This window comes from Prenolepis imparis, unplaced genomic scaffold (genome assembly GCF_030444845.1).
Source record: "Prenolepis imparis isolate NDT839.2.m4 unplaced genomic scaffold, iyPreImpa1.0 SCAF_7, whole genome shotgun sequence".
NCBI classification, from domain to species: Eukaryota; Metazoa; Arthropoda; class Insecta; order Hymenoptera; family Formicidae; genus Prenolepis; species Prenolepis imparis.
This window is the reverse complement of record NW_028141165.1, coordinates 13,768,516-13,790,681: the sequence shown is the minus strand read 5'-3', so window position 1 is coordinate 13,790,681 and position 22,166 is coordinate 13,768,516. Positions and strand designations below refer to the sequence as shown.

At 32.2% G+C, this 22,166-nt stretch overlaps 2 protein-coding genes across 19 annotated transcripts in view; both read right to left on the bottom strand.

Annotated features, from left to right (window-relative positions):
* Positions 1-1,383: 1,383 nt before the first annotated feature.
* Positions 1,384-6,845, bottom strand: LOC145938395 (pancreatic triacylglycerol lipase). Its single transcript, XM_083041965.1, has 8 exons — positions 6,309-6,845; positions 5,043-5,123; positions 4,447-4,712; positions 3,841-4,315; positions 3,079-3,327; positions 2,583-2,697; positions 2,036-2,242; positions 1,384-1,535 (listed from the first exon to the last, which is right to left on the bottom strand). Exons 1-8 carry the CDS (start codon positions 6,394-6,396, stop codon positions 1,439-1,441), a joined length of 1,578 nt encoding a protein of 525 aa, XP_082898091.1. The 5' UTR covers positions 6,397-6,845; the 3' UTR covers positions 1,384-1,438.
* Positions 6,846-8,471: 1,626 nt separating this feature from the next.
* Rhogap100f (Rho GTPase activating protein at 100F) overlaps positions 8,472-22,166 on the bottom strand; it is an 88,160-nt gene continuing 74,465 nt past the window's right edge. For 17 of the 18 annotated variants that reach the window (XM_083041944.1, XM_083041942.1, XM_083041943.1 and 14 more), the window contains one exon: positions 8,472-22,032. In XM_083041944.1, the coding sequence (XP_082898070.1) occupies positions 21,709-22,032 (324 nt within the window). In that variant the 3' untranslated portion in view covers positions 8,472-21,708. The remainder of the gene's footprint in view (positions 22,033-22,166) is intronic. The other variant, XM_083041955.1, reaches the window with a different exon arrangement.

Sequence of the window (22,166 nt, the reverse complement as noted above, 5' to 3'; positions counted from 1 at the left end):
ATTACGCGCCCTTTTTAGTCACAACATGTCGGACGCGACGAGCCATCCGTATTTCGTGTTATTTATTCGCGTATATGGCGCGTTATAAGCGTCGGGAATGTTGTACCAAAGTGACGAGTGATGATTGTACGCGCGCGTGATATTAATTAGTCGTGTTTTTTTCGATCGGCAGGTATTTTCGCGAGTGAATATGCAGAATAACGGGACGACGAGGAGACGATGGATTCGGGCATCGGCAGCAGCGAGGTTCTCGGTGAGTTTAGTTACTGCACAGATAATTTTCTCTTATTTTTACCCTGAAAATCATGGGACAATATGGTAAGGAAAGAATTTTATGAGAATTTCTCTGATTAATATTTATCACAATAAAAAATAATATCTATTACAATAAAATATAAAATATATGTTTGATTAATTTTACTATGCAGTTTAGTAAAATTAATCGAACATGTTTTATATTTTATTGTGATATAAATATTATTATTATAGATATTATTATTATATAGATATTATTATTTTTATTGTGATAAAAATATTAATCAGAGAAATTCTCATAAAATTCTTTCCATACCATATTGTCCCACGATTATTATGATTTTCAGGGTAAATTCTAAGAGAAAATTCTTTCAGTGTGCACTTGCATAATTAATCATTTATTTTATTCGCAATGGTTTATTATTCTAATTAATAATTTATTATTTAATTCGAGATTTGGCCGTTCACGCATTTCCGGCACTGTATATAACGAAATAAATTTATATATATATTCCTACTTGAGATATACAAAAAATAATTATATATAGAACTATCTATATATATATAAAATTGTACATAAAATTTGTAATATTTTTGTTTATTACATATTAATGCAATAATAGCAACTTTATATTTTTACATAAATATCATAGCAAATTTCTATTAAAATTGTTCTCGCGCTTTTTCATTACCCATTCTTTATTTAACATGGACGCGATAAGCGATCTGCGTGTTTCGTATTGTTTATTCGTGTATAAGTGTCGAAAATGTTATATACCAAAGTGATTGTTGTACATTAATTAATTGTGTTTTTTTTTTCAATCGACAGGTATTCACATGAGTGAATCCAGAACTATGAGGAGATCAGCGGGATTCTCGGTGAGTTTAATTAATGCACTTGCATAATTAATCATTTGTTTTTTTCGCCATGATTTTCCATGATTCGCCATGATTCGCCATGATTGCGATTTATAATCTAATTCGAGATTTGGCCGTTTATGCATTTATGGCACAAATAATGTAATAAAGAATGAATTATATATTATATAAATTAATGCTACAGACGCCAGATATATACTAGAAAGATGGATAAAAATGTAGAATCTTTTAAAGAATGATCGTATGCGCGTGTTTTGCAAATATTTCATTTATTCTAATAAAAAATCATCACATCAGAATTGCATTATAACGGTGTACAAAGCTCGTTTTTCAATTCTACATACAATATTTCATTCATCTCGTTTGAATTAATTGCGGTATTTGTTCTGCAATATTCCCACCTGGTTGAGATATAAAAAAATAATTATATATACAGTACAATATATATACATATACAAATATAATTGTACACTGAGAGAATTTTCTCTTAGAATTTAAAATCATGGTAATCGTGAGACAATATGGTATAGAAAATTTTATAAGAATTTTTCTGATTAATATTTATCACAATAATAATGCAGTTTAGTAAAATTAATCAAATATGTTTTATATTTTATTGTGATAGATATTATTTTTATTGTGATAAATATTAATCAGAGAAATTCTCATAAAATTCTTTCCATATCATATTGTCCCATTTTATTACCATGATTTTCAGGGTAAATTCTAAAAGAAAGTTCTTTGTGTACATATAATTTATGGTATTTTTTATAAATATGAAATTTTTAATGTTTATGGTATTTTTGTTTACTATATATTAATGAAACAATAGCAACTTAATATTTTTAAATATGTAAATTTCATAACAAACTTCTATTAAAATTATATGTCGCATTTTTACCTGTGGCCTTTACGATCTTCGATCGTAAGTTTATTGAAAAGTATTACATTCATCTCTGGAATTGATGTACTATTTCCCTCTGTATTATTATCAAAGTGTTGATACGAAACAATGCCGGTGATTGATGTAGTATCTTCATGTAAAGTATCGAATTCTGCCGCCGCAATGTTATGAAACGTCATTCGTTCGTTTCTTTGTTTCGACAAGCTTAATAACATTTAAAACAACATTTTATTACGAACAAGTTAGCGCTGAATTAACTCGAATGGCACTCGAGGATTTATCTCTTTTAAATTATGCAATATCAATTATTTACATTGCATACATCAACAATACATCATACAATGTATGGATCCCGTGTTGAAACATGAATAATTTTAACATATTACATTTAAACATATTAAAATTAATATTCTTCATATTAATATTAGAATTGATGCTCGTTAAAATTAAATTTATGATAATTATAATATTTGATGCAGACTGTCAGTTAGATAAATATACATAAACTATTTTTATTTATAGATGGAATATTTTTTTTACTTACGTGCATTCAATCTTAAAAAGTGTTGTAGAATTGCCGAGGAAAATTTTGAAAAATAATACACCAGATGTTTTCGGCATATCTTCGGACAGCATCACTGATGCTCTAAGTGGTTGACCTAAAGTTTACGAGTTTTTTTAAAATTATGATTTGCAGAATATAATGTGAAATAATAATAATTATGTCGCAGTTATAATATTAATTTAGAATAATTAATTGTCTAAGCTTATTTTTTAATTTTTTTTTCTCTAAATTAATTTCTTTCTCTAAATAATTTTCTCTAAATTTATGTAATAAATTCTCAGTTAAAATATATAATTAATTAATATTGATCTTTTAACCGTCAATAATGTGCTTCAATATATATTTTCATTTTTTCAAGAAGATAATTCATTAATTTTTGTAGAGAAAAATTTAAAATATTATTAATTATAAAATATTATTCTTGCCAAATTATCGGCTTCAATAAAGAAATTCAACTATTGGTATATTCTATTACCGCAAAACGGTGTTTCAGCTCTGGTCGATAGATAATAGATTCCCAAGGGCCCATGATTAGCCGCGTAACCCATTTCTTGATTCCAATCGGTCGATTCCATAGGGAAACATGTTCCCTTAGCATAAGATATTCTTCCTTGTGGACAGGGCCATGCGATGAATTTACACATTTTGTTTTGCGAGCGTATGCTATCCACAAAGAGCTGCCAAGCTCTTATATGACTACATGCTATATTTCGATCTAACTCTTCTAAAATTAATAATTAAGAGAAATCAATAATTTATAACTTTATAAAAGCATACATACTTTAACAAGAAATAGATTAAATATAAGAGAGTGTGTGCAAAATAAATCTTTATTTATCTCAGGCCATTATTAATTAATATAATTTGTTCCATATATCTATGTCGATTTTATTGAGATATTCAAAAATATTGTTAATTTTTTAATATTAATATTAATATTTCAATATTTTAATATTAATATATTATTTTTAATATTAATATATATATATATTTTCAATATATATTAATAAAATTAACAATATTTTTGAATATCTCAATAAAATCGACGTAGATATATTTATATATTATTTTTGAAAACTGAATTTATTTAAAATCATTTTGACTTGGACACGACAAGTTTTGATCTGATCAAAATATTGTTAATAATATTTTTTTTTTAATTAAACATATTTAAACACACGTAATTAAATTAAACAAGTTAATATTTATCCACGCTTAGATTATTCAAAATTTGCACCTTTTAAATGACTGACCACCACCGAATTCTTAACATCGGTGCAACCAGGTTGCTCTCTGCCGCCATTGGGAAAGAAATCGATATGTCCGATTGGTTTAAGTAGGCCAAAGCCATCCGCGAAATCTTGAGAACCGTCGGTATGAATCACATCGACGAGATGAGCGTCAGTAGCATCCAATTTTCTCGACTTCTCTCGAAACAGATGATGCCTAAAGAATGGGGACGCTGGGTCGAGACCTGTTATGCGACCTAAAAGCAGATCCTTCCTTTTCAATACTTCCGAGGCGCAACCGGCCACATGTGCGCCAAGACTGAAACCGATCACATGAATGTCGGTAGGATTAATCCCCAAATTAATAGTGTCCAAAAGAATCAAAGCCAATTGTCGGCCGACCAGTTCGCTATTTGCCACTGCAGCCGCGTAAGTAGTGCCTGCTCCTCTCGTCCAATCCAAAATGACGACGTTTGCATCTTCCTGTATGAGAGAAGTTGAACGGAGTTTATTGAGAATGTTAATAATTCGGTGGTGCGATATGGCTTAAAGATTTTACAATTGTAAATCGAAAAAAAGATTGACGATGATCAGCGAGATAAATTAAACATTACTCTGTCGAGAAGCAGATTAACGCCAAGTATAGCGCCGATATCACTTCCACTGCCCTTATAACCGTGTATCAACACTTTGAGATGCTTGGTAACATTGAATCGCGAATGTACAATGGACCTCAAGTCATCACCGTACTGTAAAGGCTCTGGATTTTGTCGATCTACACGCGTATAGAGATAGAATCTAGTTTGAATCACACTAGGATGTTCAGGCGGTCGTTTTATCGATAAATGTTGCGGCGGATCCGCGAAGCAACCAACTAAATCTGAAATGTTTTACATATACTATAATATTTAGAATTAAATATTATATATACATATGTCTCTCTAAAATCTATATTACTCTATATCTAATATATTACTCAGAGGAATTATAATTCTATAATAAAAAGTTTATTTATTTTATTTTATAGTACTTGTATATTAAGAAAAAATAATTAAAAATGATATTTAAAGATATATAATTATTTGGAAAGAAAGAAAAGCTGAACTTTAGCATAGTTATCAAATTTAAATTCACTTTGTTCATATTAATATTCATATTTTATTAATCGTCATTGAAAATTCTAGACAAAAGTAAAATTTAGATTTTTTACCGTAGCAAACTTTAGATTTTTCCTCGCGAAAGATTGCAATCCGTCTCAACATAGAGCGATTTCGTGCCCCGCGAAGTTTGACTGTAAGAATAAGAACACATTATGTTGACGAGAAGTTCAATAACAAGATTTTAATTACGAAATTTAATCTGCATATTATTGTCCAACTAAAAATTTCATTCGTCTCGTCGCGACTTGCGACCCCACTTGTATTTTCCTTTCACTCAGAGCACCGTAAATTATTATTCGTACAATATTATTCACTTCAGTACGATTTACGCGCCGGTAGACTCAATATCTTGCACTCGCATAATTATATCAATTCAGTCTGTCACAATATCTATTGCATCATGTAATCAATGATAATAATCGCGTTGTAAAAGCGTGTCGCACGCAAATATAATTTTATAATTTGCAAAATAATAACGATTGCTACCTCTCCTCTGCAAATTATTGCGAATACTTATTTTGTGCATATGATGAATGTGTATATGGTGGTTTGTGACATTCATATAAGTTCTCTTTTAATATATTTTTAAACATATAATCGAGATATCTGAAGATTCTGGTTTTAGTTTTATTCATCCTATAATAATTATTTACAATTGCATAACAATTATGCCACTGAATCGACAATATTGCAAACCATAAGTACAATTATTTAAAGTTATTTAACTAAATAATGTGAAAATTTATAAATAGCACTGCATTTATATCACACACACATACACAGTATATTTTAGATATATATTTTATTTCAAAAATATATAAATACAATGAGAGAATTTTCTCTTAGAATTTACCTTGAAAATGATGGTAATTGTGGGACAATATGGTATGGAAAGAATTTTATGAGAATTTCTCTGATTAAAATGTTTATCACAATAAAAATAATAATATCTATTAAAATAAAATATGTAAAAAATAAAATATAAAATACTATGCAGTTTAGTAAAATTAATCAAACATGTTTTATATTTTATTGTAATAGATATTATTATTTTTATTGTGATAAATATTAATCAGAGAAATTCTCATAAAATTCTTTCCATACCATATTGTCCCACAATTACCATGATTTTCAGGGTAAATTCTAAGAGAAAATTCTCTTTGTGTATCCAAATAATAACTGATAAATGATGCAATATATATATATATATATATATATATATATAATTATATAATAAAATATAATCTCTGATTTTCACGCGAGAGAATTTGATCGTCTATTTATCATATCAATATAATAAGTACATTTGCACTCACCAGGCTGCAACTTTCCAGCAAATGATGTAGTAACGGCGATTATTAGTAAAGCGAAAAGAACGCGATGAAGAATGTTGACTGGCTGCATCTTGTCACTGGGTCGTCGACGCCTTGTGTCCTTCGCACAGGTCGCGTTGCATTCTTTTCCTCCCACCTCTTCCCACCTTCTCACCCAAACTTTATATCCTTCCTCTTCTTGTTCCTCTTCTTCCTTCACCGAAATGCTTCGCGTTTGTATCACGACAGACGCGCTTTTTGTTTTTCTTTGCCGTCAAACTCATCCAGGGGCGGGCTTTATCCAGCCGTAGAAAGCGTTACCTTCTATTAGCGGCCTTCTTTTTGCGCAACTGCCTTTCCGCTTGCCAGAGCCTAACGACTGCTCCAACATTTGCCTAACAATTTGGTCTCAACATCGACAAAGAAAATCGTTGTTCCGAATCGTTAATTTTTTTATTCCTTTTCAGACTTTTTCACATCAAATTTGTTTTTTGTCAAAATATCAGAATACTCAGATATCTTTACGTGTATATCAAAAGAAAATATAAATAAATGTCACACAAATATCACTATATACACATTCACCATATGCACAGAATAAGTATTTGCAATAATTGTATAAAGAGAGAGAGATTGAGAAAAAATTATGTAATACAATAACGTGGAACATCTTTTATTTATTTTATAATAATTTTTTTTAATAAACGTCCAAAACGAATCTGAACATTTGTCGATGGAAAATGCTTGATTGATGATCGTCTCTCGATTAATATTTGTCAACGATGTTAGTCGGTATGCGTCAGTACGCTTTCGCTGCAAATAACTACGACGTTCACCTTAATATGATGTAACTGTGTCATACCATCCTCCAGTGCAAACAGCAGAAATTGCGTACGCAGAGCTGAGCACGTGTCGATGCATCGCTTTCACTAAGTGAATTATACTATGTGTCCTCTCGCATAATATCCGACATCAAACAAATAGAAAACAAATTGATTTGCCCATTTACACAAAAGAAGTTGGTGTAAATATGTTGAGGCTGCAACTGTCTGTTTTACGTGAATATTTTGTTAATTGACATATAAGCTTATCATATAATTAACATGTAATCTCTATGAATTATGAAATGTTAGGAGAGAAACATAATGTGTTAAATCATTTTAGAAAACGTATACATACTAGTACAACGCGGAAATTGATTTAATTTCTAAATATCAATGCAACGACATATAAAGGCCGTTTTTCTTTCATTTAATTTACGTGTAAACCGATCGAGTGAGTTTCCCAATTATTCAAGTATTCAATTAAATTATATAAGTCAAATTAATATCTCTTACTCATTAAGAGTTTTGTTCATTTTTGTTTTCTGTCTTTGCATCAGTTTAAAGTATTGTGTAGAAATAATTCTTACTTTGTCCAAAAACAATTAATTGTATGACAAGTATAAAACAGCTATTTAAATCGACGATCAAATACTTCAATTTTTTAAATAATACATCGTATATATATATATATATATATATGTAAGTTATTAATAAATAAGTAAACTAGGAACTTTTTTATTATTTGTTCAATTATCAAGTTTCATTTTTTGCAATATTGCGAGAAACTTTTAATTCATAAAGACTGGCTAATTTTACTCTCTATTTCTCTCTTTTATCATAACATTTCAAGATCAATAATTTTTTTGTCATAACTGTATATATTATATATTACTGTAAACACAGTAATAAATTAATTATGCAATTATGCAATAACCATTAGATTTTGTAGTTTGTACACAGGGAATTTTCTCTTGAAATTTATCCTGAAAATCATAGTAATCGTGGGACATTATGGCATGGAAAGAATTTCTCTGATTAATATTTATCACAATAAATATAATAATGTCTATTACAATAAAATATAAAATATTTTTGATTAATTTTACTATGCAGTTTAGTAAAATTAATCAAACATGATTTATATTTTATTGCGATAGATATTATTATTTTTATTGTAATAAATATTAATCAGAGAAATTCTCCTAAAATTCTTTCCATATCATATTGTCTCAGGATTACCATGATTTTCAGGGTAAATTCTAAGAGAAAATTCTCTCTGATGTGTATTAACAATTATGAAGAACCGATTATGAAGGAAACACAGGCACTTACTTATAACATATTTATTTGTAATGTTTTATTAATATACTCCTTACCGTAGACATATATTTATATCGTATGGCAGCATATTATTATGATATTGTATAATATAGGTGTGAGGTGACTGACAGAACGATTCATTATTTCTCTTATTACTCTCCGCGGCCGAAGAACGACACATGCTTATTCATCGCTCATTCATACTCGTATTCACACATTCGCTTTTATAGTTATTCCATTCATTCTGCTACCATCGGTCTCTCTTTCGTCCCTTCCTCTCGCTTCGTCTCTCGCGAATCGACGAAATCGCTCAAAAAATTTATTGAGCTTTTTCTCTCGTCATTTTTTTTCATCCCATTGCGATCTCTCCCGTTTCACGCTTCGTCGATTCGTCTCGCGATTAACGCATTCGACTAATTAAATGCGTCGCGCGCGTCACACGCGCACCGACCGCACGTGCGAACCTTCTTGGTAATTATCGATCATCGTCTGCGCGATAATCGTTACGATAATAATTATGATATATAGTCTCGTTATATTACTCTCGCTCGTAACATTATCTCATACTTATCTCGCCTAGTTAAAATATCAATATACATTATAATATACTCTAGTAACGATAATGCAACGTCGTTAATTTATTATACTTTGCAACTTAGAAAAATAGTCCTGGCTAGAGTAGCCGCGGCCGCGTCGCGTGCGCTTTCCCGCGCGATCGATTAAAAGCGGTCGACATTACTACGTGCATGTGTACATTCGACATATACTCTACATATATATATGTATATTTATCTATATATATATATATTTTTTTTTTATCTTTCTCTAATCCGGGGCTTTTTCGCGGTCCGTCCGGATCCACCTATGAGAAATATTCGAGAGGATTATCTAATTGACTAAATCAGTCGATCGAAATCGCAAGGTTCTAGATCGATCGCTCGTTTCCGAGATACGGAGGAATCACCTCCAAAGGGTTATCTATGAATTCTATCGATTCCTTCATCCATTTCGCATAGGTGATCGACGAGTATATTTTCGAACAAACGCGCAGCTTCGAGCACACAGTGAAAAATCAGTACATATTTCATTATTTTTATATGTCGCGTTTTATAAATCTTTAATTTCTCGTTCAGAACCAAAGTGGGTTTGTAGAATTTTGACGATTTATATAATTAATACATTTATTCTTTTGATACATTATTATCATTATTTTTTATTTTATAATAAAGTGTAAATTTAGAAAAATCACGTAAAATCATTTAATAAAAAGAAAATTCCAAGTTTCTAAAGTTTATTTTGTTTTTTCGTGTTTAACGTCAAAATTATCAATTCTGTCTATTATCTATCAATTGGGCACCAATAAAAATTTCAATCTCATAGTTGAACAGAATTATTGACATATAGTTGACATTACAGCGCGCGTTGTTTTATTGAGAATAGCGATAAATTAATAATTCCCGCGATTATCATTTTGTGCTTGCTTCCCGATCGCGGATGACTCGACGCGGTCGCGATGCAATAAAATCTATAGAAACAATTAACGGAACAACGGTAGTATTACCCCTTTGAAATTGTTTCACGCTCTACTATATCTACTGTTGATTCTTTTGTTTATAATCGGTTATAACGAAGCGCTTGCTCGCGCATCGTTGACTCGCGTGTCGAATTGACTGGCGCGAACCTAGTACCGATTCTTTAAAGCGTCGCTTAATTAGCGACGGATTAAGCGAAACCGGAGTCCTATATACGTATATCATCTCTCACATCGATATACTCGACAAAGCTCATTCGAAGTTAACAATCGAGAAAAATCTCGTTCAAGCATTCGAAAAAAATTGCGACGGTTTAATTTTCCCGATTGAGAATAAACGATCCATTTCTCTAATTGCAACTAAAATCCAGCGATTTATTTTCGCATTCCTCAAATTTAACAAACCTAATAACAATGGAACATTTAATGCTAAATTTCGTTTAAAACGAAACTTACTATTCGGCGCATCGCGCGATTACCGAATTCACAAGACACTTAACAAATCTTGTCCCAATTTTTCGTCAAACTTTGACCTAATTATCAACGAATTGTAATTGTCTCTAAAGATTAATTTTTGTATTGCAAAAAATTTTTTTTGGTGTTAAAGTCAACTTGTATTCACACACTGCGCTCTCTTGCACTTTCTTAAGGTGCGTTCAGCTTTAACAATCTTTTTATGAGATATCATTTATCATTCCTTTTCTTCGTTAAAAAGAAAATGCTGACAAAGATTGTGACTCAATTTTAATTTCAATCTAATTATAAGTAAAATTAAAACAAATAATTTTATTAATATAATTTTATTAATATTATAATTACGTTTAATTTATATTATTGTTTTCCATCGTAAGAGGGAATTTCAATTAATATTTCAAAGATTGAAGAAATTCATCAATTACTTTTAAAATTAAAAAATATTATACAAATTATAAAATTATATAAAATGACACTTGCTATGTCATAGATTTTTGTTATACTTTATCGCGCATCAATTTTTCATGTATATATTTGCAATTTATCCGATTGAGATTTTTAAGAAGGGTCAAAATTTACAAAAGTTACGCTCGTGTTAAGGCTGAACGCATAATTTACAATTGACGCAATTTGTATCTCCGACACATATTTTCACGCATTCGTATACGCACAACACGCAATCGTTCCTCGTTCTTCATATATTGAGTTTTTCGTATTTTATCTTTCATGTATCATCGGTTCGCATAAGCGGCCAATGGTCGGGCATGAGACACGCGGCGACGCATCCTCGCAATTATAACACTAATATACCGACACGCTACTATATTTTTTTTTCGTTTACTCTTAAATATACATCTACTTGCTTGATATAGCGATCAACGATAGTCGTTCCTTTTTTTCATCTGTTTTACTATATGATTCTTCGTTCGCCCAAGCCTTTCTTGCTTTTTCAGCCGTTCAAATATTGTATCTTTGTCTTTTCTCTTTCTTCTCTCTTTCTTACTCTCCATTTCTTCCCTCTTTTTATATACTTTAATGCTGCAGTTTCGATTAGAGAATAGGATTAGAGAGGAGATCCAAGTAAAATCATTAAATGCTGTCAATAATATTTATCTAACAATAAGTCGCGGTGATAGTTCTTGATTACTGCATAAATACTGATAGATATATTTGTCCGCGTCGTTTACGTTGCATCATCAACTTCTCGTCTGTCTTTTTATTCTCTTTCTTGTTTTTAGTCTTCGCCTTTTTATTTATATCTTGCTCGTATCTTTTTTTATATTTATATATTTATATTTGTATACCTCTCTCTCTCTCTCTCTTTTACTTTTTTTCCTTCCGTTGCATCTACATCTGCATTTCGTTTCTCTTTTATTTTCTTCTTTCTGACTTTTGTCTTTCTGTCATAAATATATTTTTAGACTTAGAATTTTCAATTCACAGAAGCTGTGCACAGTTTTGCTTTTTTCGTATGTATATTTCTTTTGTTCTCCTATTTTTTTCTCCTTTTTTTCTTTTTCTTTCACAATTACTCTTTTATTCCTCATCTGTTTCGCATTCTCGCATCAGATGCATTCTTTTCCTTTCGCTCTTTCAATGTACATTAACAACTATAGTTATTTTGTTTCGTAGACGTCGATTACTCGCCGATTATTATAACTAATTTAAATTGATTTTTCTGGTTACAATCCTGGATAGCACGTAAAATCTTTGTATTCCATTTTTATAACTGAAATTATAATAGCAAGTTTACATATTCGATATAAGACAACTGTAATATTTATATTATTATTCGAAAATTTAATATATTGCAAGCAATATATATAAATTAATTTATCTCTTTCTTTTTATATAATTAATTAAATTTATCCTAACTTTCCGTAATATAATTTTGCGATTATATTATGATTAAAATTATATAAGAAATATATATATATCTTTAATTTTCAGAATGTTTAACAATATAGAAAATAATTTTAATTTCCGATATTTCTCTGATATTTATTGCATTATTATACTTAGGCTACTTTTAATTTTGGTCAATTTTTATTTTCTGTTATATTTGCACGGTGAAAAAAATTGAATTATAAGTATGCTAATAGGAAGAATCGATTGAAAATAATTGTATACCTTCGACGGTAATTAACGTTTTCGCAAATCCTCTTTCAGTAGTCGTGTATGATACATTTAATAACTGTGGTTGCCCATTCGCACTATATCTTCAAGTTTCGACTAACAGAGAGTTTACAGGCTTCGTCCCTAAGCACTAGAGTAATCAATCTCTCACCCCTCTTTCCTCTTCGCGCGATAATGATCGATAATGATATAGTTTGCAATGATATAGTATGTCTGCGGGAGAACGAATGCGTCTCTGTATTCACGCTTGTTTTATGCGGATAAACGATGCGGCGATTTATAGAAGCGGAAGAAGTTTACAAAAATGATTGCTATGAAACGCGTGATCGTGTTTGCGTGACGTTCGCGAACATGATCGCGAAACAAGCAATGCACACAAGAATAATTATCGTTAATCGCGCGAAGATGACGCTCGTCGTCCTCGCAGAACGCCGAACGAATTATTTTTCTACATTTTCCTTGCTTTCGCGTCTTTTTTTATATGAAAACTGGAAGAAGTAGGTGAACTTGGGTCGTCCAAATGATTACATGTTCGATTTTATCACTTAAATTGGAAGTCGCAGATTTGTGCAAGCTACGTGCTGAATGAAGCGCGATATGAAAACGAAGACAGTGTCAAGTTGAATGCTTTAAAATGTTATTTGTACTGGTTTGATTCAAGTCCAATCAAATCGCAATTTTGCGTCACGAGAGTACGTGAGAATTCGGTCGTGGCATTATAATTTCTGTGTCACTCTTGATTCTGAATGATATTTATTGTAAAATTTTATAATCGCTGAGTCGATGTGCAAAAAGATATTCCTTAATAGAAAGAAATGTTTTTAAATATATTAAGAGTAATTATTTTTATCATCGAAGATTTGGACAGTAATTTCTTGAGAAATTTTCTTTGATATTTAATGATATCATTATAATAATATTTTTCATGCACAAGATATTTTTATACATGAAAAGCTGAGCGAGTATCAGTTAAATTGTTGTTTTGCACATCACGCCTACATCTTATTGTTAGTTATTAATAGGTATGTCAGAAAGATGAAAGAGAATGAAGTGATGTCATGTAGTAGAGAAAAAAAAAAATGATACAAGAGATACAATACGTGCTTCCCGTGCTTTGTCTATAGGTCGAAGCTGCGACTAATCCTAAAAGCGTGTTTCATCGTTCGTCTCGATTGTACGAAACGCAATTCACTCCCCTAACAGATAATACACAGTGTTGTGAGGCCCATTTTGTTTATATTTGTGTTTCACCCCTAACCCACTTTGCTCCATCTTCACAACTCTAAATACAATCCGCAAATTTTCTGTCGTGTTCGTAGGCCCGTCTCTTCCTTTTTGTTGAGAAACGAAAATCATTTCTCTTCTTTGTTTACCTATGATATGTAGGACGATGAAAGCTTTAGGGTAATTAGCCCTATGATCTAGTGATGCTCTTATTCGATGAAGAGTGGAAACGATCAGACATACGATCCATTCGATAATTTCATTCTCATATCAATCGTGAGAAAAATCTTGAAAAACGCTACTTGAAACATGAATGATTTCATAAAGTTCAAGTTCTAATTTCGTCAACGAATCTTAGTATAAAATTCTAGTTTCGAATTTTTGAAAAAAATTTTAAAAATATTGTGTAAATATTGTACGTGTTATCATGTTGTTTGTGTCGATGTGTGTGTAATTTAATATATTTGATAGATAGTAAAATTCCAGTTTCTCATAAGTATAAAAGACTTATTATATGCACACCCTGTAATTTTATCAAATAATTTTACTTATATTATTCAAAAACTTTTAAAATAAGACAAAGTATAAAATGGCGTAAAAAACGTCGTATTTTATGAATTGTGTACTGACTGAAAAAAAAAACTTGAAGAATTCATTAATACTTTTATAATTATCATTGTAATTATTCATTCGAAGCAGCGTTTAATCATCTTCCTCTCGATATTATTCACAATTATCTACAACTCGCACGCATTTTGTCTAAGTAAGTAAATATAATACATCCTGGGTGGGATATGTGTTCAGAGCGATTTCGAATGATATTACATATTTCGATAAGTACACGGGAAAAGCTACGGTCGAAAATACATGTATATGTACATGTGACCATGTACATGACGTGTATGTTTATGCGTGTATGCGTGTATGTGCTTGTGCGTGTTCCGCTTCTTCCCTAAAGCGCGATTAACATGAATATCTCGTTCATGTGATAAATAAAACGTAATTCATTATTTACAAGCAGCGTCTCCGCCTCCCTCTTCGACTTTCTTCACTTAATATGATTTTAATCTTTCTTGTGTTCGGGAAACTCTCTCGAGAACAGCGCGTTTTTCACGATTATTTAAATTATTATTATTATTATCTCTTTCGTTATTATGTACAGCGCATCTCGTTGCTTGAATATTCTTCTTTTCGAAGAAGAAGCGCATCTTAGCTTTTCTCAACATTGCAGCTCGAAATCGAGAGAAATTTCGCACGATGTGGTGAAAACGACATTCTTCCATTTCTCGGCCTAACTACAAACCGGATCTTCTTAAAATTTTAATTGGGAAAAATTTGAAAAAAAAAAATTATATTCTAAATATTAAAGATACTAAACTGCATAATACTCTAGTAATATTAAAATATATAATTACTAATTACTAATTATAAAAAATAGAAATAAATATTGTAATTTGACGTTTAAATATTAATATTTTTCCGTAAAAGAGCTGCTTGTTTTATATGACGATAGAGCTGATTAAAAATCCACATTTGCCAAACGGTGTAACTTTGAAAATATTACATTTAACAAAGAAGCATAAAAATTAGCTGTCAGATACAGCGTCTTCACCACCGAAATCTTTCGCATCAGATTGAGCATGATTACGTCGACGATGAGACGGAATGACTACGCTTATTTTGTTAACATATACCGACTATCAGCTATTATTATCTGTTCAGGGTTATTGAGCACCAAAAGGAATGACAGTACATTATTACTCTCTGTTTTCTCTTCACTTTTCCGGCGACTATTTACATACTAACACTCTGCACATACCGTGTCGCGATCGGTCACTCGAGGAATTCGACTCTTCCGCGATCTTTTCGCGCGATCTCTTCGGAAAAGATTCTCCGCGGATTGCCTGGTATCCGGAAAGACGAAGGAAGAGCAACGTAAATCGTCAAGCTGAGCTGAAAATTATTTCGAGATTTTTTTTCAAACGCCGCGCCCTGTCGATCGCTCTGTAATTACGAAATCGCGGAGGCACCGGCGAGTACGCTCGAGTTTTTCTGATCTGAATCCGATCGTCGTTTTTTTAGCTTAAATTATGCATGGGATTCCTCGATGATACCATCGTCATTATCTTAAACGAAGGATACGCGATATAATGGTCTTTGCAAAATACTTTTTTTCCCATCAGCTAAACTAAGCGTTCGACCGCATTCGCGATCGATCCATCCGTATATACGCTGATTTAATTAACTTCTTTTCACTAAAATTCGTTCTCGCCTTTTCGATCTAAGCAATTCAATCTACGGTATTCATCAATCATCGGTGATTGATAGATGGTCTTCATCAAGGATCGATCGCCGATGCGGATGTTGTCAATCTCGTAAAGATTCGAGGACTTTGAGAAACAGCTAAAACTATATATATATATATAGTATATAAGTATTAATTGTAGAAAGTTCGATAATTATGATTCATTTACGTACGAAATTTATGCTGTCGGAGCGCGGAAGAAAAACCGATGCGCCCCGCTACGTTCTGCTTCTAACTTATAGAAAAATTATGGAAACATTTTTACTTTTTCTTTCTTTCTTTCCCTATCTCTCTTTTTTTTTTAGAAACGTTTCAGTATGACAAACGTGGTCCATCGTATATATATTTATATGTTAGTGCTAAGATTCGATGATCCATAAAACTTGTATTCACGATTTGATATAAATGTTTGAAAATTTCTTATATGTAATTCTTAATATTGCATACGATAATTTAATATACAAATAAAGTACGCAATAGTGTTGATATATCAAGCTTAAAAACATGTGAAAAATATTTGTGCGTTCTCACAGCTGTGCCTCTCATAGTTACAATCGATTTGCTTGGTCAAAAATTTTTCGTTTTAAACATGTAAATTAATATAGTTTTTTTTTAATTAGGTGCCGCGAATATAAATATATTAATTGATCATTGAAATTAAAACAAAGTAATAAATAAAATATATGTTTCGTGTTATTATAAAGAGATTTAGTTAACACATTTTGGAAATATCAAGTTTTAGAAAGATATATAAATACTCTAAAAAGTTTCAATTATTATTGATAAAAATATTTTTTATTATAAATTGTTAGTTTAGCGCAAATTTAAAAAATCTACATATCAAGCCTCTTTATATAAATGTCTCGAGTAAAGACGAGATAAATTCTAAAATCGAGAATACAAGCATTTGAATCTGTTTAACGCGAATTCCCTCACAATAATAATAATTCATTGATTAAAATAAAATGCGATTGCATGAGAGAATCAGGTAATGTGTGAGCACGTAAAAAATTATATTTTTATATAAACATTACGCCTCTAGTTCATTTACTGCCCGACATTTTTTTCTCATGTAATTATTCATTTTCGATATTTTCATCATTTTGCAATTATATAATTATAAGTAAGTCCTTGCGAATTTTTAACGTGGCTCTCGAGCGTCTTTAACTGACTCTTTTCTGTCCCCGCAAATTTTGTTGTATCTTTTCGAATTTTCCATCTATGTAACTCGATTCTTTCAGATGTTCTCCTATATATTTTATAAATCTGACTTTGCGAATCGTGAATCTGAGTTCGTAATGAGTCATCAATAATGCGCGATCAAAATACTATTTGTTTTCTTTTTTTTTCTGTTTTTTTTTTGTCTTTTGGTATCTTTTGGTATCGCGGGGAAGGAGATATAAAGAAAGAAAAGAAAAATTAGGGGGGGGGGATCAATTGTGGAAAAGTCGAGAGCATAAATTATATTGCATCTGTGGCTTATTTTGCTCGTTCGCTTAGCTCGATTCGACCAAGGGATTATCCTTGCCAAGCGATGCGAGAAAACTTTTGAAGGACGTCGCGTAACGTCCAGTTTATAGCGCACGAAAATAGAGATGAAATTATTATTGCGGATACGGGATGCACGACGATCCCAATGAATAATAACATTCTTTAACCAGCTTCCACTTTCGTCAATCCTTCGACTAGCTACTGTCACGTTTTCTTCTCATTAAAAAGAGAAACTGACGATGCGAAAAATTGCATGTGTGTTTGTCAAGATTTTATAATATTGTGATATTCAATACTTGTAAGTTTGTTAAATATCTAATTATCTTATTTTTAAATATTTTGGGATATTCTTAGATACGCAAATGTTCTGCAAGATCCAAAAATATGAATATCCCTGGATGTATTTAGATATCTAGTATTTAGATACCTTCGTATATAGAAATGCGCGATTTTAGAATCTCCCAAGTGCGTAATAATTATTTAATAGGGACTAAACGTGATTTTCTCCGCCGTCGAAGGATTTTAATTTATGATTTCGGACAAGAAACCCGCACTTTTTTTAGCGGAAGAAACTGACTTGAATTAACTGACCATATTCTGGACTTCCTCGCGATCGACACGTATCGCGGCTCGCTAATAGTCTTGGTTAATAGATATATATATGTATATGTATGTACGTAAGTATAGGTATAACAACAGTCAATTATATAAAATTGCGGCAGTGTGCTTTCACGTATAAGTTAAGTTAATCTTGCTCCCATACACACACACACACTCTCTCTCTCTCTCTTTCTATCTCTCTATCTCTCTTTTTTCGCGGCATAATTGATTTATTACTAGAATCAGGACGGCGAGAAATACTGGATACCGTCTTAATAAGTTTATCTGTCTCTTCTTTACGATATACATATAATTAGTCAGTTATATCAAAAAGCATGAAATTATGTGGATCATGTTAAACTTATTTTAGAATATATGAAGCCTAAAACGCAAATAATGCAAATTACAAATTATTTGTGGACACTGTCTCTTGGTTCTATTTATGAAATAATCTATATAATTTATATTATAGATCAATACATCTATTTTTTGTTAAGAAATTGAGAAAGTAATCTTTCGATAGACAAACGGTGGTAATTTTTTGCGTTTTTGTTTTATTCAATATGATTATTCAATTCCTCTACGAACAAGTAGAGATGATAGGAACTATGTGACATCTCAGTCTGATGAATCAATATAATTTAAAAATACAATTAATGCAAAAACGAATAATCGATATGATATAATAATACAAATAATTACGTTAGAATAAAATTATAATAAAATTTTACATTACGATTTATAATTATAGAATTTGTCATCTGGACACAAATTGAAAAGTTGGGACATAGAGCATTCAAAAATTTGCAGCAACCAACTTCACAAATAATTATATATCTAAGTATTTAAATTTATTTATGAATATACATATATTTCATTAGATCTCTGCAAATAAAAGTTAAAAGATAATTTATAATGAAAATGTAATATCAGCATTAAACAAGCATATTTTTGTTGGAACAAAGAAAGAGAAATAATGAATCGAGAATAGATTGGTTTGCGAATTCTACTTCTACGTAGAGTTAAGGAAACTTTCATCTACTATCTTGAAAAAAAAAGCTATTTCGGTACCCGGCATTTCCTCGCACACGCACATCGAACGACAGTCACACGATCTGGGACTGGATAAGATAACTAGGATTACAGCGAATCATATAATATATATATATATATATGTATATATACATATTACACTCAACTATACAATTAGTCTCAATTTCGCGGCTACTTTCCCTCCCGTCTTTCTTAAATATTCCGCGCGGTAACACTAACTGTGCGAAAAGAAGAGAGAGTACAGATGTATTTATATATCTATTTATACGTGCGTGTTTATACAGATTACAGTGCATCTTTTTTTATGTTTGCGAACCAAACCACGAGTAATCGCGAGATCGAACAACGGTAAATGACGGCGATGGCGATGCGTTACAGTGATAAATTAATTATGGCGATGACAGGCAATCGCGATCCGCTCGTGGCTTCATTCTGAATTCGTAGTGCGAATCTCATCTCGTCGCCAAATTGTTCTCAACAAGGGCGACATTTGCGTGTCTACGTTTAATCTTCCCTTCTCCTTTGTCTGTTCTTCTTTAAAATCGTTTGTTATATTTTTATATTAGAACTATTCGCACATCTCTGCTCTTTCTCTCCCTCTCTCTCTCTCTCTCTTTCATTCTTTTTCATTCGCACTTTTTCTTTCGCGCGATCATCATTTTACGGCTTTAGACGTATAATAATACTGGCTATTTTTTACTCGTTTTTACGTTTTCCTTTTAAAAGTATAGTTAATTAATCGTAGCATTTCTTTGTTTACTCGTAATTATTATCATTTTCGGTCAGTTTCTCTCGCGGTAATTCTTTCTCCCATTCTTTCTCCTTCTACGTTTTCAATCCACGATCCAATCTCGGACAATCAATCGACACGATATTGATACAATAGCCAGTTGATTATCCGATATACCCTTGATGCAAACATGTCCAAACGATTCCTATACGTTCTATTGTCGACATGTTGAAACACCGTCGTGTGCCTTCTCGCACTCCCTCTTTCCCAACGCATATATATAACATCTTTATATGTATATTATGTATATCGTCTAGTTTAGTTGTTTGTTTATTTGTTTGTTTGTCGATTTGTTTGTTCATGTATCTTTTTGTTTTTGTATACGAGAGCTAGCTAACGCTACAAGTAATAGTTTTTTATCAAAAGCACACGTAATATCGTGACTAGTCTACGTATGTATATATAATATGTATATATAGTATATATTTCGCATATAAACTGATTATTATGTATGCCACGTGCGCATCCTCGTTGACCGACTCGCTCGCTTAAGTTCTGTGTGTTGTGTATCGATTGTGTGTCATGTTGATGATAGTGAGATGCCGACGATGACGATCGCGGAGGGACAACCTTGTCCCTGCCTCTTCTTCTTCTTCCCCTCCACCTTCTTCCTTCCTCATCTTTATGCAATCTCCCGGAAAAGAGCATCGAGGGCAAGGTGTAAATGCGATGCATTTATTTGCAATCCATCTCCATCTGCTTTGAGAGATCATGACTCGAAAAGCCATTACTCGAAGAAATTTCCATAATGTGTGGAGGACTGACGTGTTCGGTTGTTGAAATTGCTTTCCCAGTAGCCACTTTCTAATATAGTGAATACCCTCTTCAACTTACGGAACTTGTTTTATCATTACGGTCCCGGCTATTGTTGCCTCTGGCAGAACGAATATCGGTGTCTCTGTTTTTCTATGAATAGGTAACAGTCGTAGCACCTGTATCTCTTCATTTGATAGCTTCTCAATAATGTGTTATCGCGTTTCACATATATATTTAACTATATAAATCTTCATACTTAATCTTTTTATTATGAAACTCAATTTTGATTAAAAAAACAAGACGTAACATTCAAGGGAAAAAATTTAATCGCTAGTTTTAATTTCGCTATATAGCAATTCTTCAGCATAATCTCGCTATGCCGACTAAATAAGATCATCTTCTGTACTTCTTTTTTTTTTTGTTCCCTTTTCGTTTAACTTTAACAAATCCTTCTCTCGCAACCATGCCCAACACAATTGACTAAAATCAATTAATCGCGATAGCTCTCGATCTAAGATTCTTACGAATCGACACTCGAATATTAGCACCGTGCAACACAGATCGAGAAGATTTGCGTCCGAAGACTTTTCTTCACTTTGACATGTTTCCCACATCTCGTATCTATAAAACTAAGCGATTAATCCGAGAACAATTACAGGACGATCTTATATGAAATTAACGAGTAATCTATTTCGTGCACAATTCCGCGTTTTAATTTTCTGGGTCGATCGACCTATTCTTTGGCTTGTACGTCCAGCCTCGATAGACGAAGCAATAGTACGTACAAAGCGCACGAAGCAGTTCTCGACCTCCGACGTATACGTTCGTTCGCGAAAAGTCGTCTCCTCTCGCAGCTTCTTCGTTACTCACTGCGTTCATCGCTCGCGTGGTGTCAGCGATTAATGCGTTTTAGGTATATGCTGATGTCGATCGTCGTCGCTCGCCTCGACGTCGCCTTCGACGCCCTTCTCGCCCTCTTCGGGATGATGGGGATTGCCTTCTTCGGTGTCGACGCTGCTCGTCGGCGTTATCTGCTCGACGCCGGCACCGGCGCCGCCGCCGATACTAATTCCGCCCGACGCGCTCGACGTCGTCGTCGTCGTCGTCGTCGTCGTCTCGTCGCTCTTTTCGTATCCTAAATTGCCCAGGAGGCCCTTGTTAATCGGCTCCGGCGAGGGCTCTGACTCCTCGCTGCTAGGTGAACCGGGAGACGAGACAATCACCTGCGCGTACAAAATGGACCCACCGTCAAGGTGTGTCGATTAGTTGCGCACGAGGCCGGAATTCCGGCTGTATTTGTACACGAAATTGATCAGATGATGTTTTTCAAAACTTCGATAACATTTTTTTATACATC